Source organism: Plectrocnemia conspersa, unplaced genomic scaffold (genome assembly GCF_051122295.1).
Source record: "Plectrocnemia conspersa isolate PC_06_02 unplaced genomic scaffold, ASM5112229v1 ptg000005l, whole genome shotgun sequence".
NCBI lineage: Eukaryota > Metazoa > Arthropoda > Insecta > Trichoptera > Polycentropodidae > Plectrocnemia > Plectrocnemia conspersa.
Genome location: NW_028277169.1, coordinates 7,482,977 through 7,510,264, shown reverse-complemented (window position 1 = coordinate 7,510,264; position 27,288 = coordinate 7,482,977). Strand labels below are relative to the sequence as shown.

The 27,288-nt window shown below is 37.1% G+C and overlaps 1 protein-coding gene across 6 annotated transcripts in view; it reads left to right on the top strand.

Moving 5' to 3' along the window:
- LOC148234762 (uncharacterized) overlaps window positions 1-27,288 on the top strand; it is a 564,675-nt gene that overhangs the window by 522,495 nt on the left and 14,892 nt on the right. Inside the window, exons 5-7 of one of the 6 annotated variants that reach the window (XR_015809778.1) lie at window positions 3,073-3,294; window positions 3,377-4,580; window positions 8,556-8,787. The exons of 2 other annotated variants lie outside the window; for them this stretch is intronic. Coding sequence is in view for 3 of the 4 variants with exons in the window: in XM_088187152.1 (XP_088043278.1) it covers window positions 1,388-1,641 (254 nt within the window). In the remaining variant the exon portion in view is untranslated. Of the gene's footprint in view, window positions 1-1,387; window positions 1,790-3,072; window positions 3,295-3,376; window positions 4,581-8,555; window positions 9,012-13,679; window positions 13,929-13,995; window positions 14,171-27,288 lie in introns of those variants that run through there. 3 more of the 6 variants (XM_088187155.1, XM_088187158.1, XM_088187152.1) reach the window with 3 other exon arrangements.

Here is a 27,288-nt window from a genome sequence, read left to right as displayed (position 1 = left end):
TTAAAGACTGTTTCCAAAAGACACGGCATAGCGATGGATTAAATGGAAAGATCTTTGTCGTCATGGATTGATGAGCAACGTCAAAACGATGTCCCTCTGAGTTTTTCAATTATTCAAGCTAAGGCTCTAAGTTTGCATGAAGATTCTAAGACGGTATTTCAAGAAAGTAATGGTTGATTCAACAAATTTAAAATGAAGTATTCTTTCACTGGAGAATCGACTGATGCAGATAAAATCTTGCAAAATAATTAATTGTAGATGGAGAATATTCTCCTAGCCAAATATTCAATGTAGACGAAACAAGTTTATTTTGGAAAAAATTGCTTAATCGTACATTCTTATCGAAGGAAGAATCAGTTGCCCGTGGACATTAACCTTCTTTAAACGGATTGACATTGCTTCTTAGTGGAAACTTAGCTGGTGATTTAAAATTGAAGCCAATGTTAGTTTATCAAGCAGAAAACTATGACTATGTCACCACTTTACATTTCTATACAACATGACACAGCAAGTAGGCATTCTGATTTCTCAATGATTTTAATTTCTTAAGAAATTAGAATTCTCGACTTTTCTTATACTGTACAGAAAATATACATGTTTTTAGTTACTCCTATAATTATATATTTTACTTTTTTGTATATAATTGTATGATTTGACAATGTTTAAGTATCTTTTAAAATAATACATCATTTAAAAAAAAATCTGTTTATTCTATACTACAAATTTTATTGTATTGTAATGATTAATAATGTTAAATATTTCTTTCCAGTGAAACTTATCCCTTCGAGAAGCGGTGGCTCGTTGTTAGTGCACAATAAATACACTTACAGCAAACATTCGAGACTCGTCAACGGAAAGACGCGATGGCAGTGCTCCTTTTTAAGTCGAACCTATTGTAAAGCTTTCATACACTCATCCGAAAACACTATTATAAAAGTTGCAAATTTCCACAACCACGCACCTCCCAAATATATGTGTATTGATGGTGTTTATGTGAGGTGTCCGAATTCATCTAATAAAAATGACTTCCAAAATCCATATTTAATTGAGTAGAATCGATATGGTAAAGAAAACCTTCTTGCATATCAATTTTAATTTGTTATATTTGCTTTAATTATTTTTTAGAACAAGCAATTATGTTTAATTACCATTAATAAGTATATTAAGTTACACATAATACTAACAAATTAATTAAAATATTACCTGTATGAAATATTTTTTAAATATAAGTGTATAAATTTATATATATATATGTTTTTAATTTCCCACTTTGTTTTTATTTGCGTTTTTTAATTTCTCGTCAACCTCTATTAAATATGAGCCAAAGTTGATTGCTGTTCGAATGTATAGTTTTAATTTTAAAATCAATATTTATTTTATGTTTCAGACTCGGTTCAGCGTGTGACAACGAAGCTTGGCACCGATTTATTAGTGATAAATCGTTATTATTATTGTGAACAGTTCCAAACTATAAATGGGAAGAAAAGATGGGTATGCATTAAGAATAACGACTGTAAATGTAAAGCGAGCGTCCACACCAGAAACAATAAGGTGATAAGCATTAATCATTCGCATAACCATAAACCGTTAAATAACTCCAAATTATATGTTGGAGGAAACCTTAAAATACCTGTAATTTAAATTAAAATTCATTACAATCATATTTTTTCTGATTATGATTTTGATAACTTAGTGGTAGATTTCATTTTTAAACATTTTTGTTTACACTAATTTGTATTAACTTACTCAAAGGTGTAAATATTTCATTCAATAAATAATTAATATTCTTTAATTTTAGAGTTTTTATTTTATTACTTCATTCAGACTAATCAGAAGAACATTCAGAAAAACCACTTCACTTCCGACTTGGAATAAACGAGATTTCAGCCGAACTCACCAAACAAAACTACGTAGAATCGATTGCATATCCAAGCGTTTTAAAAAACTTGCAAAAAATCCATGAACAGAGCCGTGGGTTGTGCGCAGGCCGCTGAGAAAAATCTACATATAGATCAATTAAAGTCGACAACGAATATCATACGATGAGCGAATGACTAAAAGAGCGAAAGATCAAGGCAAACGTGACGAATTCGATACAAAGTAGGAAGTAAAATACTTGAGACTGTATTTGGATGGAAGGTTGGCATGACAGAAGTATATTCTTACCAAAATAAAAAATTTAAATATTGTCAGATGTACTAGATGACGAATAAATCATAAATATCCAGGAAAGTAAACTGCTTTATTTTTATAATAAAGATTTATTGAATCCGATATGGATGTACGGAATCCAGCTCTGGGAGAGTGCCTATGACTTGTGCCCTTCGATATGCACTTTATAAATTATTTAACGCAGACCACAAAATGAACACATTCAAATTTTACAATTTGTTTCTTATTAAATCCGTTATAACCTGATAGGTGTTACAATGGGGTAAATATGTGTCAACTTGAGTAAATCAATCGGATATAATGTATACCTACAAGTAAATTTTAACTACCAGACAAAGTCTGGGAATCGGTAACATCTATATTAATCATTTTAATTGCAGCTTTGTGAAGAGAAGCGTTCAACGGACTACATGCCAACTTAAGTTTGTAAAAATTTACTTATTATCAATTTATTGTTAGATTGTAAATAAATAATAAAAAAATAGTTACTTGTTAAGAATGTCGACGCCACACTCAGAAACCGATAGTTATGAATTATCCACTACGTTTGGCCCTAACGGCTATGAAAACGGTCAACGTTTTGCTACATAAATATGTTTTAAAATTTAAACAACGAGCGTTAGTCAGAACAGTAAATAGCTCTGCAACAAATCTAAAAAAGAGGATTATATAAATTTACAACAAGGTTATTTATCTTACTTAAATTGTTTAAATGTTCTAATCAACGCTCGCTCATACTTAACCAGCTTAAATTTTAAAACATTGTTGGACGCTTTCGTAGACGTTAGGGCTAAACGCAGAGCAAATGTTCATAGCTATTGGTTTTTGAGCATGGCGCCATTATTCTTAATAAGTACCAAAAATAATAATAATTATATTCACTTATTTATTTATTTTTAGGGCTTCTATTTATTCCGTCTGGCAGAAATGACAACGTGCTGCTCATGTATAACAAGTACACGTACTGTAAACATGCTGATTTGGCAAATGGTAAAGTACGATGGCATTGCTCTTCTAATAACGACAATGGTTGCAGAGCTAGCGCTCACACTTATGAAGGAAAGCTGTTGAAAATACAACAAGATCACAATCATACACCTCCAGCTTACATGATAGTAAATGGTAAATATGTCAAATGTCCCAAGAAAAGAATCAACTATAAATATAAAATTTAATTAACTTAATTGTAGTTTTATTTTTGTAGTTTCTTCCGTGTAATTAGCTTAAGTACTGCGCTAAGTGTTTTATACTATTTGATATATTGCATTTTATATTATTATTTAAAATTAATTTTAATGATAATTTGACGATTACATTTTTATTGTATTAAAAAACACATTGTTTAAATAAGAAAACTTATATTACATACAAGAATAAATAATATGTGAACGGTATGTAGCGTAATTGGGAAGTGAGGTAAAAGAGACCGTCTGTTCCGGATTTTTTAAGTTACAAATTTTTAAGAAGATAAGATTTTCTTTTAAAAAATGTATTGTTGCAGGTTAGGTGTTGCTGCTGTAGGAAGTAGATGTAGGAACAGTAGGAAATTGTCGCTGCTTTTCTTCCTCTCTGATAAAGCACATTTCCACAGAGAAAATCTTCCATATCTGATAAGGCACATTTCCACCTCTCTGGGTATGTTAAATAAAAAACCAAGATCCGTCAAGTGATACCGCCCGAAATGTACGAAAAAGTCATTGAAAGGATCGGCTGCTAGAAAAGGTCCAAAGGCAGCTATTTAATTGATATTATTTTTCATTAAAAATACGGGTGAGGCTCGTTAAAGCCAAAAGTCCGTTATATAAAAGTAAGTTTTCTCAATGTGTTTTTTAATAAGAAAATAAACGGCACAATACAATGTCAGTGAAGTTTCTATAAATGGATTGAAAATATTTTGTGATTTTAAACAAACTTTTTTTAGTAGGTACAAAACTCTATTTTAGAAAAAAGTTTGAAAACTGAAGTTCGATCCACCTCTGACTTAACGTCAACACTATTACTTCTTTCATCTCGCAGGCTATTTGTTATTTTGCAAATATTTTGAGGGCCAAGTAAAAATATAATATTATAAGTTCTATTTTTTCCACCTCAAAAAGTATTTTATTTAAGCTAAAATATTTTCCATAACACAAATTTTTGCAGGCCTCGAGATGCTAGTTAAACGATACGTCGACAAAAATATTGGCCGTCACCGAAAATTCTAGAATCTTTACTTTTATTTAAATTTACAAATACATTGTTACATTTTTAATATAGTAATTGAATTTTATAAATCCCTCAGTTCTAGAACGCATGCTGTCATTTGTTTTTTTTACTTATGGCAACACTGTGGCGCCAATTTGACAGTTTTTGACGTTTGTTAACGCGAGATGATGCATATTCGTCGAATTTCGATCATCAAACGTTATGTGAGTGTTCTTCAATGTTTTAAAGCGATAATCTTTATCAAAGACCATTTTACAACATGACTTTTAGAAATTGCGCATGCGCAATTATGTTTGTTTGGAAATGGTTGCACCTGTCTAAAACACTGCATTCGTTTTTTGGCATATTTCATTGTAATCAGTTCCATGACGTATAATTACAAACCATCATACTTTTATTCTATATATTTTACAAAATAAAATTTATACTTTAATATTATAGAAATTACTAGACCTAATGTGACCGGATGTGTTAGGCTGGAATTGAAGCTAAAAAAATGTGGACCTCAGACATTTTTGTTTGTTTACCCCATACGTTTATAAAATATACAAAAATTAATAAAAAATACTTGCTCGAAAATTTTTATTAAAAATAAATAAATAAACTTCTTTTCAAAGAAAAAAAATTTGTGGAAAAATAAAAAATACTATTGATAGAAAATAAGTCTCAATACAAAAACGAGTATATAATTAGAATAATAATATCCAGGGCTGTGGCGTTAGGGCATTTTAAGCGGAATCGGAGTCGTAAAAAATCGACTGACCAATAATGTTTTAATTGTCCGTCGTGCGCCATACGATTTAAGTCGTTAATATGAAGTAAACAATAGTTATTATGCACTTAAAAAAATACCCAACAACAGCCAACCGACCAGCGTGATCACACGTAGACACATACAATGGCGCGGCTCTAATCCTAAGAAATATTATAATTATTTTTTGTTCTTTCTTCTATGTTGTTATTTACATGAAAATAAATCAATGAAATAATTAAAAGTAAATTTTGTAATTTAAGATTATCTTATCGAAATTTTAAAATTCGGAGTCGGGAATAATTTCTAACGACTCCATAGCCCTGATAATATCAAAAATAACTCAATATAAAGAAGAATATTCAACTAATTGTTTATATTATACATAGTTTTCCGCGGAGTGAATTTTTAATAATAAATATTCTTATTAAATTCTTCATATGAATTAGAAAAATTGCACTTATTGCGTCTATGTTCGACTTATTTTTTTATATATAGTTTTTAAAAACAATAAATTAAGCTCAAAACTAACTAAATAAATTAATTTAACGAACCCCCTTCCCCCACCTTAATTAATTTTATTACTTTTTGGAACAAATGGAATTAAAAATATAGATTTCAGTGACCGTATTGTGAGTTTAAACTTTATCGGGATATATCATATAATGAAAAATAAATTTTTATTTGTCAAAATATATGATTATCAACATTGTTACAAAACAAACTAAATCCCATTTTTCGCGGTTTTGCTTTATCGCTATTAAATTTCAGCAAGATTTAAAAATCATTTGCAGACAGAATCAAGAAATTTACAAGGATTTGAAAAAAATAAAATGCAAAAATTAGTAATAGATTATTTTCATAAGGTTAAATCCAGAAGAATCTACTGCTAGATATAAAAGCATATATAAGTGGATGTATTAATATTCTTTCAATAACATATAATGATGTTCGTAGAGTGACGGAATGACTCGATGCAAAATGTAATTTTATGATTTACATGTAAATTCAAATAACATAGATTAACGATGTTCTAAATGTATTTTGCCGTTTTAGCGGAATTCGTGCTTGCTAAAAATGGCGGCACTTTGTTGAGGCTCAACAGGTACACGTATACAAAGCACTCTGAGCTGTCCAGCGGAAAAGTGAGGTGGCAGTGTTCTTCATATAGGGACAAACGATGCAAGGGCTGCGTTCACACCATAGGTCTTGTCATATATAAAATAAACGAAAATCACAACCACTCTCCACCCACTCTAAATTATTTATATAATGAAAGGTAACTTTAATGTTGCTAAGTGTGTATTTGATTATTTTGCTCTACGTGTATTAGAAAATAGTATGTACTTAAATATTGTCACAGATAATACATAGTCGGTTTGACTTGATTCAAATGTCATCTTAGGTCGTGCTAATAAACATTATTTATAACTCTTGAATTAAAGGTTATGTATATTATGCTACACTGAATCTGAATGTGAAAAAAATATTTAATAAAAAAATATTTTGAAGCTATATTTATAATAAAACCATATTATTAATAATATGATCTCGAAATAAATATTTTATTTTATTTTAAATATTGTTAAATTTTATTTAAATTGTATTGCCAAACAATAATACAATAATTACAAATAGAAATTAAGTTGTTTTATTATTTCTTCACTCAGGTGTGTGTACGTAAGAATTTTATAATATTAAACTGACTTACTGAGATGTTATATTTTTATTTTTAGTACGGTATATAAGATCAAAAAAAGGCAAAGATTTGGTCTTATTTCAAAGCTACACATATTCCAAAGAAGGTATATCCAAGGACGGGAGAATAAGGTGGCAATGCTCTTCGATTTCCAGCAAAGGTTGCAAAGCTGTAGTGCATACAAGAAACAATATGCTCGTTTTTATCAAAGGATTTCACTACCACGAGCCGCCAAACTACGTCACTGTCGGCGGACATTTGTATAAAGTTTAACTATTTCTCAATAAACATGTTAAAAATAATCAAACATTGTTTTCGTCAGTGTTTTTTTAGATCGGTTCGAGCACGTATTGTTTGATTTCTAGATCTCTATCCGCTGAAATTGTAGAATTTGATGATGATAATGTTTGTGTTTCAGCGAGCTTCCAAGTTTGCAGGAGCAAGTCGCTTTTGCTATGTCACGATTATACGTACCAAAGATTGGGACCGTTCGACGGCCAGAAGACAATCAGATCTCAATCTTGGACGGCCACTAGTCACAGGATAAAATCAAACGTCTATACAGTCAACAACGAAGTGACCTTCTGGAAGACGGAGCGCGTCAAGAGCTATCCGAGATTTAAGGAGCTTTCGTTAAAAGTCGAAATATAGAGTACAAATGCACCAACGCTTATTTTGTTAAATTTTGCATAAATTCTATTAAAATGTATATAAATAAATATTTTAAATAATAATTATAGGCATATTAGCGTCGTTTAATAAATAAAAAAACACTTAGTGAAAATGCTATAATAAATGCAAAAACACCATAGACGCTTGTTATAAACTTACTGTGATTTAATGATATATTTTTGATATTATACACTTTTATATTAACGTTGTTTGGTTTGTTAATAAAACAATTTGTTGTCAACTGATTTTTAAATATCAAGTATTTTTCACAGTTTTCAAGAAAGTCTAGGATCGGGATCAATAAATTATCGCTAGTTTGTATACACTACAGAATAATGTATAAACAGAGGGCAAAAAAAAACAACTTGTAATGATATAGAAGTAGTATTACAGAAAAGCTAGGCTTTTGAGATATCTCGTTAACCTTTCCTTTTATTCATCTCTCCTATGGAAACTTCGTACTGTGCTAGTTGCGTTTTTTTATAATATGATACATCTATAAAGACCATTGCTTTCAACAGTCCAACTTTTTTTAATAGCTACCGTTTCCATTGCATGGATTTTTTAGCCACTCAAAAGTATATAATATAAAGAGTATTTATTTAACATGTTATTTGTTGAACCTTTCAGAATCATTTTGTTTGACAAAAGATATTCTAGGCGAAGCAAATCAAAATGCAGAATATTAGGTTGGCATTGTTCTTCTGCAAAAATATGCACTGCTATGTTCACTTGACCACCATAAACGATAGGATTGTTTTTTGAAGAGACACCGCACAACCACAGACCGTCAGATTTAGCGAAACAATTCAATTATATGTTCCAGAATATTTAGTACACAAAAATCGTAATAAAACCCTGTACAAATGTGCAACTTGTGTCTTTCTAATTTTATTTTTAATATGGTTTACAATAAATCTTTTGTACAATATATTTTTATTTCTTTATTTGTATCATTTAATTTATCTGTTATTTATAGTATACTTTATTTTATTTTTTAAATCATATAAACGAAGTTATTAGAAACTAAATCTTACTTTTACTTTTTCATTGCAGCGACCATCATCTTGTCGAAAAAAGGAAAATCTTTGATCGCCATTCAAGGATACACATTCTACAATGCACGCAGCTGCACCGATGGATCGTTTTGGAAATGCTCCACAGCCAGAAGTCGCAAATGTCCGGCTTATTTAAGGATCTCTGGCCGCAAAATAATCGATGTCAAGAACATCCACAACCACGTACCGCCCTCTTACGTCCGAGTGTGTAAAGTGCTCATAGACAAAAAGGAAGAACTGTAGGAATAATGGGAAACGAGTGTTTGGTGTATTATAATATTTCCACATTAAATTTAGGTCGTTTGAATTCTTCTAGTGTATTTTTCTTTTTATTGGCTTTGTATTGTTTTAGTTTTGGTTTAATTTGTATTTAACATTTTGTAATCTAAAAAAAACACTTTCTTTCTGTATTCTATTTTTACTAAAATAAATACATGTAAAACGTTTTCTTAAATTTATTTTTATATTTTGCATGCAAATTTGATTTCAAAAAAAGCATGTCATTTTAATTTTAAAATTCAATAATCAAACTTGCATTGAAATTAGATGTGCAAGATTTGTTAAAAATGTCATAAAAATTATAGAATCAGTCTTTGTCGGCGTAATAAACAGAAGAATAGTTATGCATACTGATTGCCACGCCTTATATGATCACTATCTAAATAAAGATGTATTATTAAATATTAATAAAAATATATGTGCGGAAAAAATCTTATTTTACCATGAATCAAATAATAAGAGATTAATGAACATATTAATATCTACAAGAATATTAATTATTGTGAAATTGGCGGATGGTGACAGATGGCAATTATACACAGATTGAAGTTTATAGTAGTTCACATGCTTGCTATTAAAATATATGCGAGTGAATGGTGTACGAGACGTCACCAGCCGTTGTTTTCCCGCCGAGGTCCACTAAAAGAAAATTGCTGCTCTCCGCCACTATCACGTCAGTGTTACCAGAGTGACACTAAGTTTTGGCCATGATAAATGAATAAACAGACAGCACTACCAACAAAAAGCGAGAGTAGAATAAGCAACAAATCATTAAGAGATTGAAATACAGGGAGGAGTGAGACAATGTTGAACTTAATCCCCTATCCAGGATTGTCATTTGGGGGCGTGGGGCAACTGCCTCCCGGCGCCACTTACAAAACATTCACACGTGGCCGGTCTCTGGCGGGTTTCTTCCCTATACCCCGTCAACTGATGCCAGTCATTTAGGATTAACAGCTTCACATAAGTCCTTCCACGCATTTCGCGTTAGAATTTTATTTTTGTATGTATTCTAATAAGATAATTAAAAGAGATTTTATTAATATTATTAAAATTTCAAGGTCTATTTCTTCCGCTATTGCGTAAACACGTGGAATATATTTAATAATTTTATTACAAGATACCACAATCACTGTCAACGGCCCGGTTCATGTATGAGATTTACCCACACCACACTCAACCCGGTACCCGGCGCTGGACAGTTGTAGTGAGCGTGACCGGCGACAACCCGACAGCCAGCGTCGGGCCGGCGCCGGATGGATTCGTCCGGCACGTCTGAAATGGTAAGTTCTAGCCCATACAACACTACCCCCACTACACGGCGCCGGCCCGGTGCCGGGCGAATCCATCCGGCACGTGTGAAGCTACACTAACTGGCCAACTTTTGCCCCCCCCTTGTAGAAAATGCTGAAATGATGTCCTTGATTCTACACCAAAAATTCTCGGGTTATCCCTCAAAGAAAATCTAAAAAAACCAGTCTTGAATCTATCCCAAAAATATGTGATTTTAGTGAAATCATATCGGAATACATATTCACTGGTAGATATATATTTTTATCAGTAAAAATATAATTTATTTGCTTGTAAAATGATATGATTTCAACTTTTCCATACGTACTAATATGTACATACTTACAATTATTTATTTTTCGGTGTAGTTATATTTTCATTAGTGAAAATATAATTCAACTCATACACTAGTGAAATTATATGCTGCTGCCATGTAGACGGAGTACTGTTAAGGCTGATTTACACGATGCCAGTCGAGGTTGCCAATCACTGGATGCCAGCGACTAGCACCGTGTAAATGCGTAACGCCAGTCACTGGAGAAGTCAGTGCGCCACTTTAAATTTACATTATCACATTTAAATATCTGTGATAATGCAAATCTTGATTTGCACTTTATTTGTTTATTCATTATAAAATATAATCTTGCTAATTTTTACTTATCAATGACGTACAATCAGTTCGAAAACAATATTTAAGATGCTTAGTTCTTAAGTCAACCTCGAAGATTTTAAATAATTAATTTACCAAAGTAGCAAAACCCTATTGGATTTTGGCATCCAAAAGGTTACTAATGCTGAAGCAACTTGCACTAAAACTCTCGGACCTTATTTTAACAGAAAAGGTTTAGTTTCGATATTTTCACGCATCATAATTGAACATTCAAGAAGATAACCACATTGTCAAATGCCACGTTGTCAAAATTCGATGCGGAGCCAGTCTGGCTCCGCATCGAATCATCTGCGTTTGTCAAAAGATCGAAGATTAGAAGCAAGACTGAACTTCCCCCAATTCTTCAATGCTTCCAACAGGACTTTCCAATCGAAACTAGACTACAGAACTACCCTTCACTTCTAACTTGAAATAACGATAATTCAGGCCAACCCGCATTAATCGCCAAATCGACTAAAACGTTTTTTAGAAGCCCAAAAAAGGTGGCCGCTTTTACTTTGACCGTCCGATTTAGTTCAGTCTTGATCATCAGTTAAATTTTCTATAAAACTTTGAAACTGCAGTCGTTTCGAAGATCATGATTATTTCCAGACGTCGCCGACTTTAATCTCCGTTATGAATAAACTATTTGTTACTACTGATAAGAAAGATCCGCCACTCATCTTGAAACAAATTAACATTGGAAAAATAAGAGTTTTCTGCATTTCATTATTATTTTATTAATTTATTTAGCTAATTGCTTGTAGACTAAACAAATTTAATCAAAACATAATTTATAAAAGACTTTTAATTTTTAATTTATTTCTTAATGCACGAAGGTGTTTCTTTATTCCATTGAGGAAAACTCCTACATTTTTATTTTTGTGGATTGCCCTAGGAGTATTATTATACAAATTCACACCTTTATAAATATTCCCCTGGGCGTATCTGTTATTTTAAACCTAAATATCCTTAAATTGTCTCTTTCTAGTATTAAATCAATGTACATCTTTATATCTTATTAAATACTTATTAAAATACTCTGGTAACTTATTATTTTCTAATTGAACATCCATTTTATTTACGATATCATTTAATTTTAATATTTTATGATTTATTTTGCTTGCTTCTTTATATGTATTATTATTTTTTGTGTATTATTTTTATTATCCTATATATAATTAAAATAATACATATAAAGAAGCAAACAAAAAAAATCATAAAATATCAAAATTAAATGATACGAATTGGGCCAGCTCCTCGTAGCTGACATTAAACAAGTCAATGTGCAATGCCAGCGTATTAACCGCCCTACCTCTGGGTTATTATTCAAAAAGTAGTTAAAAAATACATTGGGTTTTTTTTTCATTAGATTTCACAATAACAATACTTGTTTACAATATAACAGAAAAAAATACGCAATAGACACATTTGTGATCTTTTTTTGTATCCTTTGCAAGTCAGAGGTTCTCGAAAAAAGATTTCGCAAAAATTTTTTTTATAATACCCATACAAACGTATCACGTACGTTCGTATACGTAGGGCGGTTAAGGAGCCACAGCCATAGCAAAGTCGGCAAGTGCGGACGTCCTAGCCCCAACGGCCATCAAAAGTATTTTATTAAAGCAAAGTCATGGCTTATATTTTTTGGGACGCGAAGGAAATATCTTCGTTGGACTACTTTTCTAATGACTAAACCATAACAGGATAATAGTATTATAATTTGTTACATACACTTCTTACGACCTGGAATGCTAATTATAGGTGTGAGGTTACATCATGATAACGCTACAACACACACATCAGCAGTTACTGAGGCTAAAAATTTTCAGTGCAGTTTTGAATTGATTCCTTATTTTCTCTAGCCGTATCAAACTTCTATATATTTAACTTAAAGTAAGCATCTGTAAGAGCAACGATTTTGGTACACCGAAAAATGTTTAGCAGCTGTAACCGAATATTTTGCAGACCATTTTATCAGAACAGATTGAACCCTAGTCACAGAATCGAGGAAACACAGTATTTTAACTAAGTTAGTTTAAATATAATATATTTCTCATCTTCTCCTTCTTGTTCCCTAATATTTATTATAATTTTTAGCAAAGTTCATCAAAACCAGGTCTGGAAAGTTGATGTTAGTATTCAAAAACCATTTGTACGGCAAACACTGGTCACTATCTGGGAGAATAAGATGGCGCTGCACTTTTTATTCAAGTAGAGGGTGTAACGCGGTCGTTCACACTGAAAGACACACAATAATTTTCTTTAAAGATATTCATAATCATTCTACCACGAATTTTACACCAATTGTGTGAACTGCTGTTTTTATCCTATTTTAATATACGATATACAATGTATTACAATTAATTACAATATGCGACATATATAATCAACATAAGACATAATTATTTATTAAAGTTCATATACTATCTTTAGCATCTACAAAAATAACCTTTCAGAATCAAACAATTATATTTGTATTATATTTAAAAACATCAAAGACGCTCTCGAAAAAAGGGATCCATTTCCAACCGCTGTTGTAGTGTATGCATCCACATGCGATAATGAAAAACATAAATATTTTATGAACAATTTATATTACTCAAAAATATGTATATAAATCTGATTTTGATTCAAGGCGTACTGTTTTATTTATTTCAAGTGCCTACTTTTAATAGTAAAATTAAGTTTAAAAAAAACTGATACATAATGGTAAATCCAAAATTAGCAATTTTTTAGTTATTGTGTATTTTGTGTTGTTGTCGAGTGCGTCTCACATAAAAATAATATATTTAATAATATCTAAAGAAAGTGGTTGTGACTTAAATTAACGTTCAGCTTTTGCTGCATTTACTAATGTTTTTTAATTTAATTTGATCTAATGATTATTTTAATTTTATTCAGATGTACAATTTATACCGACAAATTTTGGTGGCGAGAAACTTTTGTATAGAAGTTACACCTATACAAATAACAGCAAAAAATCTTCTAAATCTAAATTAACACAGTGGACCTGCTCTTCTCGGTTGAAAGAAAGATGTAAAGCGACTGCTACCACAAACTGCAACAATGCTGTAATTTTCCACAAGCACACTCATAACCATCCACCTCCAAAGTATGCTTTTCTAAAAGGACAATACATTAGAATTTAAGGTACAATTACCTACATTATACTATATATATTTATTTTAATATAATAATAATTTTACATGGATTACAGGTCTTTAAAAAAATGGTATAACATATACCATACAAATTATTAACTGCATAGATTTGACTGCGCATTAAGTTTAATCACAGCTGGTGATTTTTTTTATCAAATGTCAGGTTTGCATTACCTAATAATATGAATTGTGAAAATATTATAATTCAAAATATATACTTTCTAGAATATCTATTTTATTTTATTTCTAATAAATAGCAATTTTATATTTTACCTACAGACTATAACTTAATTATTTGAAGATTGTGAGTACAAATTTATTTTAAACAATATACTTATAAGTTCACAACACGCACACAAGGTCACCAAACAAAGTGAGGGGACGGATTCCTCCACATTCCTCTGCGGTGCTTCTCACAGTTGCGGATTCAAATGTGCATATTGGATTCGTTGAAATATTGATAATATGTACATTTTTTTAATTTTAGATAAAATACTTTTCAAATACAACCTGCAAACGTCACTAGAAATAAACCCTCGACGATTGATGGAACGACATTTTCCATCTTTGCTACCCCCAACAGCATTGCAGGGTAGTCGCACAAGGAGAAGATGTCACGTATGTAGTCATACAATACTTCGAAACAGGACTAGATCTCAAACTAAATATATATGTGACACTTGTGATGTTTCACTTTGTATTGTTCCTTGTTTTGAAGATTATCACTGTAAGGAAAACTACTAGTTTTTGATCATATTCACAACAATTGTTAAATTATATTAATAATTAATAAAAATTATAACAAGAAACTATTGTATATTTTCAACCAATCGTTCTGGATTAGGAATGGGCAGACTCTTAATAACTACAATCTACTCTAGCTGCGAGGGTCGGTTAAATGCGTTAAAAAATATTTAGTTAAAAAATTTAATACAAAGTATTTTATATAACACAACTGTTCAGACAATGTTTTACATATATTTGTGCATGGCCGAATAAAATTGTGTTACGGCCGTGCGTGGGTTTTTTCTTGACGGCGTGTGGTCGTGCGTCAGCGTAAGGACTAAGGAGCCTGAGGATGTAAGCTCTGATAATAAAGCGTGTCAATAGATCGAGGCGTTTAATTTCGTCGAGAGACGGTGATCCTTCGAGAAGAAAAGACGGCCATCTCCAAAGAGGAGAGGTCGCAACAACAACATTAAACAAAAACTATGATAGCAATCAAAGAAAATCAATGTTTGATATATCTAGCCATACAGGAACACAGACTTAAGTTGATAGCTTTAAATACCTGGACGTGGGTATACGATACAATCGTAGACTCAGAAGAAGCAATATTAGAAGTTGTTTCATTAACATGAGAAGAATCTTAATCTATCGCTGACTTTTTCACCTGCAAACACTATGTTGCAACTGTAAAAGATTTGTACTTCTATGAGAAAAAAACTCGATGGACTGGTAAAAAGTTCGAACAATCTACATATATTACTATTTTTGCATTTAAATAAAAAAATAGTTAGCTATTTTTAACTCTCGTATCAAGAAAAACTATCAGGAGCTGAAAATGTGTATTATATCACATTTATCCAAAATGTATTTCCATGCACGAATTTAACAGCGTTTTTATTCAAAAATTCAAAGACGTTAAATCTCATTATCTTGGCCAGGCCCGTTCGAAGGGGGCGCCAAAATTATCTTTACAAATTTGAACTGTGGCGGGGCGAAGAGTTGCACGCGAAAGCCGCAAATGGGGCTCCGTTCGGAAGAGTGACCCAACAGATAACATTAGCCGACCGCCACGTGTGTATGCTAAACTGGTGACACCGACGTGATATCTAGCTTTCTGAAGGATTTTGACATGGGTTCACCGTGATCGCGAACTACTCATGGCCAGTTCGCTGGAGAGGAGTACTGTGGCGAGGCGAAAATGGTTGCAAAGGAAGCAAATTCCACCGAATCATCAAAGACTATATCTATAAGATCCAGGGAGGAGATTTTACTAACGGCGACGGCACTGTGGACCGAAGCATCTACGGCGAACGCTTCGCTAACGAGAACTCCAAGCTGAAGCATTAAGGCGCCGGGTAGCTGTCGATAGCCAACGCCGGAAAGGATACGAACGTCTCTCAATTCTTCATCATCGCCAAGCAGCGCCGTGGTTGAATGAGGCGGCGAAATATTTCGAGGTCGTTTACCGCCGCTACTCTCGCTTTTGTTTCCCGTCGGTCTTCGGGATTTCTTCCAAGCACATGCTGGGCAGCATCGTCACGCTGCGCTTCCGTATGTGCTCTATCCCGGCGTCACCATTAACATTCACGTGCCAGGAAACTGAGTACGCGTGCACGTTCGGGCAGCTTCCGGACCTATGTGTCACTAACAAGCTCCGACGGGATCGTGTTTCAGGCGTACGTCCACATCTGGGAAAGCAGCTCCGACGACTTCCTGCCCTCTATAAATGCATTTTTCGTAGCCGCTCTACGAACGAAGGTGCAAATGTGTTGATGAGCCGCTTCTATATCATCGTGTAATCTCGACGGATACCGACGTGATCGCGAACCAGATCGCTGGAGGGGAATATTGTGTTGCACTAACACCTAGGTGGTGTTGGTTGCACGCGAACGCCGGTCGAGAGAGCGACGTCATGGATAACATTAGCCGACCGCCACGTTAACGATACGTGTGAACGCTAAATAACTTGAAATATAAATTTTGAACAAATTTTAAATATCAATTTCGGACAAATTATAGACTGACTACCTCGATATTCAACATTGTAGAACTCATTGCTATGACAATGGCGCGAATATGTCTGGGAAATATAAAAGTTAAAGTGTATGAATTTTTATATTTTTTACTATGTTTATCGCATTCTTTGAATTTAGTTGGAATTCACGCTGTCAGCGTATCGCCAAAAATGTTGACATTTTTTGGTATAGTTCAAAATGTATTTGTTTTTTTTCTCCTCTTCGCCTAATAAATGGAAGCAATCTGTATCTATGGTGTACAAACACTTGCCAAAGATCTTTAATGTTCTTGAAGACCTCGTACGAATTGTAAAATATGAGGAAACATACTTAGGAGCAACTAAAATATTTTAACTTTATCTGGATCTTAGTAGTATGGAGCAACCTCTTGGAGGAAATAGACAGCGTCAATAATTTACTACAGGAAAAAAACATATCTGTTTCTATTGCTAGTAATCTAATAGAAACTCTGAGAAACACGATAATCATAATTAGATATGAAAAGTTTCAGACTTTTCAATAACATACACATACATCGTTGTTACAATAATCAAACAACTAAACTGGAGATTTGAAAAACTTCAGAAGGTGTATGAAACCAGGCTAAGTAGATATTCTATGGATGTTGCGACCAAATATGTGAATGTCTTGAACGGGTCCGATTTTTTAAGTGAGATAGTCAGATCAAAAAAATTGTTTCCGCTTCAAAAAATGAAACCATTTAGAAATCTTTCTGAGAAACTTGAAATGGTCAAAAAGTCAACGGCTCAGGATAGCCTTCGCAATTTATATATACTAAAGTCTTTGAGAGAAAAAATAAGTACTAAATTACTTATTTTTTATTATATTATAGAAATTTATATTCTTGTGTCATATATACAAGGTCCAAGGATATTTGGAATCTAAAGTTCGATATTACCCCCAATTGTTAATTCCGTTTGCGCTGTCATGGCCAAGTTTAATAATGTTACGACCGTACCGGTACAGTCGGGGTTCTTTTACTCAGCGACGCCATGTTTTTCTCTGATCGTCCTTCTGGCCGTTGCGCGCGTTTGCCTTCGGAAGCTTCGGGGGCTTCGACCATGAACGTTAATCGGCGAAGAAAGGACTTTCGGTGCCACCGTGCAAAAATGTCGCTAAAATGAGTCGCATGACCGAATGCAACAATACTAACCGTTGAAGAAATGCAGGTAAATTACACTATTTATTTTTGTACGTTTCTTGCACAAACATATTATGTATTAGTTTTTTACTCTTCGATTTAAATTTGTTTCAGTTACTGCAATTTATTCTCAAGCAGCTGTTCAGATACGTGTGACTGCAAGGTAAGATGCGACTGATTTTTACAACTGTGAACAATTAGCCATCTTGCTCAAGTCAACGACGAATATTAACTACTATACTACGTTGCTGCACCGAGGGATCCAGGCAGGCGAATTTTGAGCAGCAAAAACAATATATAAACACCGAAACTCAAGACGCGCCAACATTCAACCGAATGAGATTGGCCGGCATTTTTCTTCAATTTTTCATATTACCAAAACGGATTTTTTCAAACACTGTTCTTCGAGACGAGTTGATTCATTTCTATATACTGTGTAGAAAAATAAGACATCGCTTTTAAAACCTCATTAACCAGAAAGTTATCTTCGATAATTACAAGACAATCTTTTTTGGAAGGACAGATTGCCTTGCCGCTATCATATTTTTTTTTCTTAAATGCTTAATCTTCAACCAAAATATTAAGCTTTGTTTCATCCTGCCGAATGAAAAATACTCCATTCGGCATGAAAGAACCGATTTTCCCCCTTACATACCCCAAGGACTATTCTCTGCATCTGTCATAAAGCGATTATGCGACTTGGTATGTAGATATCTGTTAGTATGAGTGATTTTAACAAAAACTGTGTGTCATCTGCATATCGTAACCAAATCTTCGAACTTAACTTGGATGTTTCCAGTCATACATAAAAATATTGGCTACGATCGGTGACCTGTTGATAAAATTCTCCATTCTACACAAAATACGTAAAGTTTAATGAGGATTATTTATATTTTTTTATAATTCTCTCTTCTGCCTCTTTTATAGAGATATATGAATCTTATAGTTTCATCTTTTCTAGGAAATTATATGAAGTTTTATTATAAGTTGTCGTTTCCTCATTAAAAGGATGAACCATTTCTGTTAGGAAGTTTGCCAGTTTTTGCGTCAATGTCTCTATTGTAATTACAATTGGTCTTTTATTCCTCTAGAAAAGGGTATTTTGTCAATTTTTGCTTTTAGTTTCTTGATAGGTTGTCATAATCTATATAAAAAACATCACCTTTGCGTTTTGTGGTTTCGCTTTATGCAGGATTCTGCACATGTCTTAACCAATTTCCCCTTTGACCCCTGGCTTAAAGATGTCTATGCCTGCTTCCACGTTGCTGATAGTTGTCTCACTGGACGGGTGTCCCGGGATCCATGATAATTTGACTTGAAACATTTTGGCTTTAAGAGCCTCGATATGGGTGAAGGTTTGGATGACGATTAGGTTGGTGGACTGCGAGTTTTGTAAGGAGCGCATTGTGAGTCGGAGGGCGGTCGCTGCCCATTCCAGTGCCACTAAGATTTTTCATTAAAATAATTTCATTTGAAAAAATATTCGATCGTTTGCCGAATTGTCACAATTATTCGCATAAAATCTAATCTGTGTGAAGTAAAAAAAAGTGTATAAAAAATCATAGTGATGGCTGAGGTCTCTTGATCTGACTCCATTTTTATATCTTGTTCTTGAATGACATGGCTCGAATTAGATTTTTCGTGTCCAAATCACATCGGTGGGTCACCACTTTAGCGCCGGGACTCCAATAGGCGCAGATTATGAGCAAGATCAGTGAAGATTACAGACCAACTCTATGTTGTTCCGACGACTGATTAATAACCTTTATTTATTTTAATAGCTTCATATTTATACTAGATATTTAACCCATTTCTTCCCAAGGTTAGAAATCATGAAAAATATGCAATTTTTTCATAAATTTCACTTTAACTGCTTACATTTACCTACCGGCTAAAACCTCTCCCCAGCCCTCTACTGAACGACCGGTGCTATCTTTCAGATATTACACTTTGAGGATCTACACGTGATCACGTCGATTATTCAAACGGCGTACGGGAATGGTAGACAAGTTATTGTTGCCTATCGCCACAGTACTCCCCCTGGGCTTGCTTGTTTGTTTGTTTGCTTGCTTAATCTATCCGTAATAAATAAGCGGCTTGAAATCGGGCTGTGGTCGTCTGCCGCCATTGACGAGCGCCCCTTTAGTTTTCCGTTTTCTTCTGGCAATCGTTTTTACATTTGCGCGCCTTGTCACCGTAGGACTCGTGGTACCAGCAATATCTGTCGTCGATTAGTAGGCATCCACTCGATTGTGATCGGCCTCTGCTGGAGTCGCGTTGATTAAAATACTTGTTGCCGCAGTTCGGGCTCCGGTGGCGGTTCATGCCGGCGACCAAATTTTTGACTGGCGTCGTTAGTAAATTTAACCGTCTTTCGAAGTCATCCATCCTGCTTGTTCGTAGTGCTGTGGGTGCTGGTGTGATGATTTGCATACATTAGTCTGTCCGCTATCGCGGCCATCTTCTCGATGTCAGAGTCGTCCGTTAACGTGTGGCGTATTTGGGCGGGAAGACGTCCTAACCAAATTGTGCGCATCCCTAAAGTCGAAATATCGGTTCCCGCTAGTCCTTGGAGGTGGCGTAAAAATTGGGACGGCTTCCTGTCGCCAATTTCTTCCCGCTCGAGGCACTGTCTCAGACTTTCTTCGCGCAATGACGTCAGACGGCTCACTAGCGCTCTCTTCAGTGTATCGTAAGCGTTGAAGACCGGCTTGCTGGTGATTATATCACGCACTTCCTTAAGTATGCAAGGGGGAAGTGTGTTAACGACCTTAAAATATTTCCTCCTGTTGGTCGTTATTCATGCGTGATCCAGCTGTCAGTTGTTATTTGTGCAGTCCTCAAAGATTATGAACCATAGTACCGGGTTGTTGTGGTTAAAAGGCGGTGGTGTCAGCGTGATGGCTCTTTTAAGTTTTACATCAGGCACTGCAATTTTGAAGCACGCATTACTTGTGCCTTTTGTTGTGATTTTTGAGGCTGACTCTTCACACCAAAGGAGTTTTCTTTCAAATATATCACAATTGCTTCCTCAGTCGTTTCCGGGTGCAAATAGAGCACATGCATATGCCTCATTTTTGTTGCAGGTCTAATTTGTACATTCTCATCGCGCACTTAGCGAAGAAGCTGAGTGCGCGATTATTTACTCCTCTTCTTAATCTCGGTCCAGGCATCTGGCGAGACATAGGGCAGGGGCGTTAAGGTCCTCTCCACAGCATTGGATGGTGCTGAAGCACGTTGTCGGCGAGACAGGGACATATTGGTGATGACGAAATCGAGCCGCTTACCATCGCATAGCTTGGCGTCGAGTCCACAGATTTTGCTATCAATTTTTTTTTACTCTTCGCGGGCTAATATTGTTGAGTTGCAGCTTGGATTTTAAGAGACCTTTCAGTTCAGCAATTAATAATTGCTGTTCCCCAATAATTTTTGCTTGTGCTGCAAATTTTGTGTCCATTTTTTAACAATTTGTTCAATTACTTCCATTGTTTGAGCTAAGCGATCCATGGAGGTTCGCGAGTATTAATATTTTAGGAATCTCAGAATTCATTGCGATTTACCCTTACTTTATTTCTATATTTCGGCTGTGATGCTCCAGCCTTTGTCACGAATTTTATGTAACTGCCCCACTCTGGTCCTTGACCTTGTCATATATACACGGTGACAATTATATGTGATTTTTTTCGTTCGACATCAAAACCGGAAGCCAAGACTTTGATATCATGCTACTGTCATCTCGTTTGTTCATTGCGATATTTTTATGAATTTATATTTCCAGTGATTCGCGTTTGTACGAACAAATGGATTTTTAATGTTAGCTACAGTATTTGTGCTGCCAAAGTCAATTTTGTGGCTTCAATAAAGATGTGTTAAGCCAGAGCAAAATTACTATTAAATTTTTTTTTTTTTTTTTTTATATATTATATATAATAAAAAAAAATGTATTATCATTTTTTTCTGTGTGTCACCAATTTAGGGATGGTGGCGGGTGGAAATTATACACAGATTGAGCCGCTGCAGTAGTATTTTATTGATGATATTTGAGGTTGTTTACATTTTAAAAGGGCGGACGCGAGATGATGCGTCCGAACGCGCGGAAGATTGCCTGTGTAGAGAGATATTTGTCACGCCAGTGCTACTCGAGTGCCGACCAGCTTTGGCCAAGTTTAATTATGGAGGTTTCTCGCGATGTAGGTGTTCGTGCGCAGGTGATGATGCTCAGTGTTCTTAGGCTGCGTGCGGCGAGTGTCAGGTGTGTTGTTCAGGTCTGTCGGTGAGGGCGCATAGCTGGTTCCTCTGGATGGCTGCTGGTAGATTGACTGCCGCTGGCTCTGCTGTCTCTTGTCTCGTATCTCGTGGACCGTCTGCCAACGTCTCTTGATCGTCTATTTTAGCAGAAGCCTTAGAAGATGCACTGGATGCATTAGATAGGCTGGCTCTGGAAGAATGTCTTGAACTTGCCCCTGTTAACACTGACAATGGAGCTTGAGAAACTGAGCGCATGAGGGTCCCTGATTTCTCATCGGACAAGCCTGATATGTGAGAAATGGCGTTAATAATTTGCTCAGTTTTAGCACCTAAAGACTGTGACACATCAGTTATAACCCCCCTGAATAACTGCATATTGGCGTCTAGTGCCAATTGTTTAGCAGTTGTTTCTGTTGCCAGTGTTTTCATCATGTTGGATAGATGTGTAGTTAATTTTGAATGTTCAGCTATCATACCACTGAGATAATCACCTAAAAAAGAGGGATCACGTTTGATCTCCTGGATTTCTAGTATAGTAGCATCAGTAGAAACCCCCTCTTTGAGCTGTGCGGTCAGCCGATCCATCAAGTAGTTATGCTTCAGTTTAATTAAGGCTGCACTACGAGCGTAAGGGTCTTGCACAGTGATGAGCACATCAAGAAATAAAGTCATTGGTATGTTTAGAGGCAATCCATGCAACCCAGCCAACCAATCTGAAGTCCATTGCTGTTATACTAGTGCTATGATGTGAGGAGGAACTGCTGTCTGGTTCCTGGAATAATTGATGATCTCATCAGGGAGTGTATACCCTGTTGTTGTAGGTATATGGTTGCTAAATAGTGATGGCTGAGTGTCAATATGATGATGCCCTCGAGTGGACTGCCTGGTGGCCGTCTTCTTTTTAATTCTTCTTGGTTTTTTGGTGTTTTCTTGGTATCCGTTGTGGGGGCCATCTTTGTTAGATTTGGTTGCGATGTCTGAGCAGGGTGAGTGGATTGATAGAGCGTTAAAGCCTCCACCCCTGATTGGCACGCTCTGAACTCGTCAGCTGCTTGATTGCTAGTTTCGTCCTCTAAATCGGTGATCTCTTGATGGTGATCGACCTCTGCGTAGATTAAAATAATTGTTGCCGCTCGAACTTCTGCCGCGGTTCGGGCTCCGGTGGCGGTTCATGCTGGCGACCAAATTTTCGACGGCTGTCTTTAGTAAATCTAATTGTCTTTCAAAATCGTCCATCCTGGATGTTCGTGGTGGTATCAGCGTGATGGCGTCCGTGCTCGTACCTGCACCGTCCAGAATTTTTCCGTTAGAGTCTTTCGTCTGAGACATCTTGATTTTGTCTGGCAGTTTGGATGAGAACGCAAAATTTTTATCAATATTTACGTCGGTAGGTCAACAGTTTGGGAGTCGAGTCGTTGGTGCTGGAGCTCGTGCGTTCTAGACGGCTAATTAGATGTCCTTGAGAGAAGTCCAGTGGATAGCGTGGTCGGCGAAGAAGGCGATGGTAGTGGCGTCGGCGGCGAGGGCGTCAGCGGAGACAGTAGTCGAGTCGATGCAATGTAATCGGGCGAACTGTCCTTTAAAGTTTCTGTCCGTCTATTTACATATTTTGAGGATCGTACGGGAATGGTAACAACTTATTGTTACTTGTCGCCACAGTTTTAATTTTAAAAACACGTTTTTTAGTTTGAATATTATTACACCCTCACTGCTCCGCGGATAGGAGCATACTGAAGAATTTTTTATCCATCGTTTTTTCGTATTGTTACAAATGTTCGATCCTTAAAAAACAATATATATATATTTTTAAAAAAAATTGTATTTACGTGTTTTCTCGCGTTATCTTTTTTTTGGATGTCTCTCAATATTTCGTTGAAGATTTTCTCAGCATCATCAAGAGGTTTTTCACATTATTTTTATAGAGTACACTTTTTTTACATCGTGCGGATCAGGATTTTTAATTCGCACTTTTTTAATTGGTTTTAAATGTTAAAAACACTTAAGTTTGAATGTTATTACCTTCACTGTTCCGCAGATAGGAGCTGATTATTCCGCGTACTTTTTTGATTCCGTGTGGAATCATGGTCCCGACGTTTCGGCCAGATTCGCCCGGCCATCCTCAGGGGAAAATTGAGAATGTGAACATCCGGTGTGGGCAAAGCCCAGCATGTGATTGTTCAGATCTGTCCTTTGTATCGCGTTCGTCTGGTCTGTTAACATTGAACGTAGCGCATCGGTAAGTTCTGTCTATTTTTGAACGGATGTGTTTTTGCAGTTCGCGATACGTTGGCTTCGTCGTAATGGTGATGTCGGATTGGCTACTTTTTGAGTAATGGTATCGTCATATGCGACCTGAGCCTTATTCCGGTTGTCAGATTTATTAATGATCGTTTGCCATGCAAATGGTAATCTTTTGCTGTCATCCCGTGTGTTTGGACTGTCTACACGTTTATAGATTTCGATGGCTTCGCGGTAAATTCTTTTAGGTTCAGAATTAATTCTCGCTATGGTTCTAGCTTTATCAAAATCTATTGAATGTCCATCTGTCATCATGTGCATGGCTAACGTGGAGGTTATATTTTTATTTCTTACATCCACTTTGTGCTCTGATATTCTTGAGGACACCCGGCGGTTCGTTTTGCCAATGTATACTTTGGGGCAGTTTTTGCAAGGGATCTCATAAACCCCATGGGACTCATTCGGTATTTTGTCCTTGACACTTTTTATTACCGATCCTATCTTTGTTAATGGGGCAAAGATAGTCTTGATATTGTGTTTTCTTAGAACGTGTCCGATTCGGTCTGTGGTGCCCTGAACATATGGCAGCTTAGCAAAACCCAGAGACTCTTGATTTTCTTTTTCTGTTAATTGATAACGACCGGCACTATATCCAATATTTGTACTTCGGTTTGTTCAGTTCTGGGACTCTGTCCCATTGGGGCGGCGCTCTCGCTGTCTCTCAGTTCTTTTTTCCCCGCATCACGAAGTTCGTCCATGCCTCGTAAGAGCTTTGGTTCAATAGCATAGATTGGACCATAGTGTCTACTGTGGCAGACCTTCCTATGGTCCTTTCTAGCGCCATCCTGTCCGCTGCCCACGCCGAGAATCCGAAGAGTATGCTCAGCGTCGTCGTCTTCTCCGGCGTTGCAGTGGAGACACTCAGCGCTCGCCGCTTTGCCGATCCTCTTCAGGTAAGTACCGAAGCATCCGTGTCCGGTCATTCCCTGCGTGAGGTGGTACGAGAGCTCACCGTGCTTCCTGCCGACCTAGGCCGACAGATCGCCGATGAGTCTGTGCGTCCACCGGCCCTTGGTGGACGCGTCCCATCTCCGCGAGCACGGCGTCCTCGGACACAGTCCTGTACGCGGAGGCTACGCGCAGCAGGCTTCTTCTCTGTACCCTCGCGAGGCTGAGTCTGGCCTTTTCTGTGGTCATGGCCTGCGCCCAGATCGGGCGCCGTAGAGAAGGACCGAGTGGAAGACCTCGTTGTACAGTCGTCGCCGGTTTTGCCTCGGCCCTCCGACATTCTGCATCAGCCTGGCGAGGTCCTCCGCTACGCGCGCTGCCTTCGCCGCCGCCGCCTCGGCGTGCCTGACGAAGCGCAGCTTGTCATCTATCTGTACACCCAGATAGCGGATTTCTCTCTTAAAAGGCACTTCAAAGCCGTCGATCGCTATCCTGGGCGGTTGTAACCTGCACTTCCGCGTAAAGAATACTGCTTCTGTTTTCTCCGCCGCGAGTGTGAGCCCAACTCGGTCCATCCAGCTCTGGATCGCCTGCAGCGCCTCTTCTACAACCTGCTGTAGCTGCGTCGGGCGCTTGGCTGTTGCAACGACCGCGACGCCGTCGGGCATCTCCAAGCGCAGCAGCTCGTCGTACATGGCGTTCCAGAGCGAAGGCCCCAGTATCGAACCCTGAGGGACGCCTGCCGCCACCCGGCGGGAGCGTTTCTTGCCTCCGCTTTCGTACTCCAGCACCCTGTTCGTGAAATAGCTTTCAATGAGTCTCACCAGGTATGCTGGGGTTTTTTTCGCGATCAACACCTTGACCGTCAGCCCCCAGTTGGCCGAGTTGAAGGCGTTGCGAACATCGAGGGCTATCATCATCGCGTGTCTGCTGGCCCCGAGGCTGCCCTGCCATGCATCTCTCACTTTGGCTACGACCCTTTTGATGGCGTCAATGGTCGATCTGCCGGGACGGAAGCCGTGTTGTCGATCAGACAACCCTGACGTTTCGTTTTCGAGGACGCTCTGCAACCGCTGGAGGATCACCCTCTCGAAGAGCTTTCCGGCTCCGTCCAGCATACACAGGGGACGGTAAGCGGATGGACCCGGCGGAGCTCCCTTCTTCTTAGGGATCAGCACAAGTCGCTGCCGCTTCCACGATGTCCCGAACGTGCCTCCCTGCAGGCAGGTGTTGTAGACCGGGGTCAGTAGCTGTGGGTCCATTGTGGCGATCCATCTTACGACCGCGTTCGGTACGCAGTCTGGACCCGGCGCCTTCCTAACACTGATCCTTCTTGCTGCGGCGGCTACCTCTTCTTCGGTGAACTGTGTGTAAGAGTTCCGTTCGTCGACCGAGTCGATCTCGCAGCTGGACCAGGTCTCTTCTGGATGTTGGGGAAAGAGTCTGTCGAGAGTTTTCCCCTCACCAACCTCTACGGTGTGCCCCACGGGTCCTCCTTCAGCGTGGCGCACAGCTCGTCCCAGCACCGAGACTTGCTCGAACTGATGGCGATCTTGAGAGCTCTTCGGGCCTGCTTGTAAGCTTCCCTCAGGTTCGCGTCTCCGTGTCTCCTTTGCGCCTTTCTGTGTGCCATGAGACACTCGCGGCGGAGGTCTGCTATCTCGTCAGTCCACCAGTAGACGGGCCATCGAGGCGTTCCTCTTCTTCGAGGCATGGACGCATCGCAGCATTGGCGCAAGAGGCCGTTGAACGTTTCCACGATCTGCTCCGGTGACGTTCCGTCACGTGCGTTGATCACCGCGTCTCTTCTCACGGCGACCGCCTCATCGAGCAGCTTAACGTCCAGCTTGCGCGACGCCCATCCGCTCTGTGAGAGCGGGGGTCTCGGGCGCGGAGCTTGGGTCATCAGCTCGAACTCTACGTACATGTGGTCGCTCGCCGAGTATACGTCTTCCAGGACACGCCACCCGGTGAGGCGGTGGGCGATCGATATATATATATATATCGTC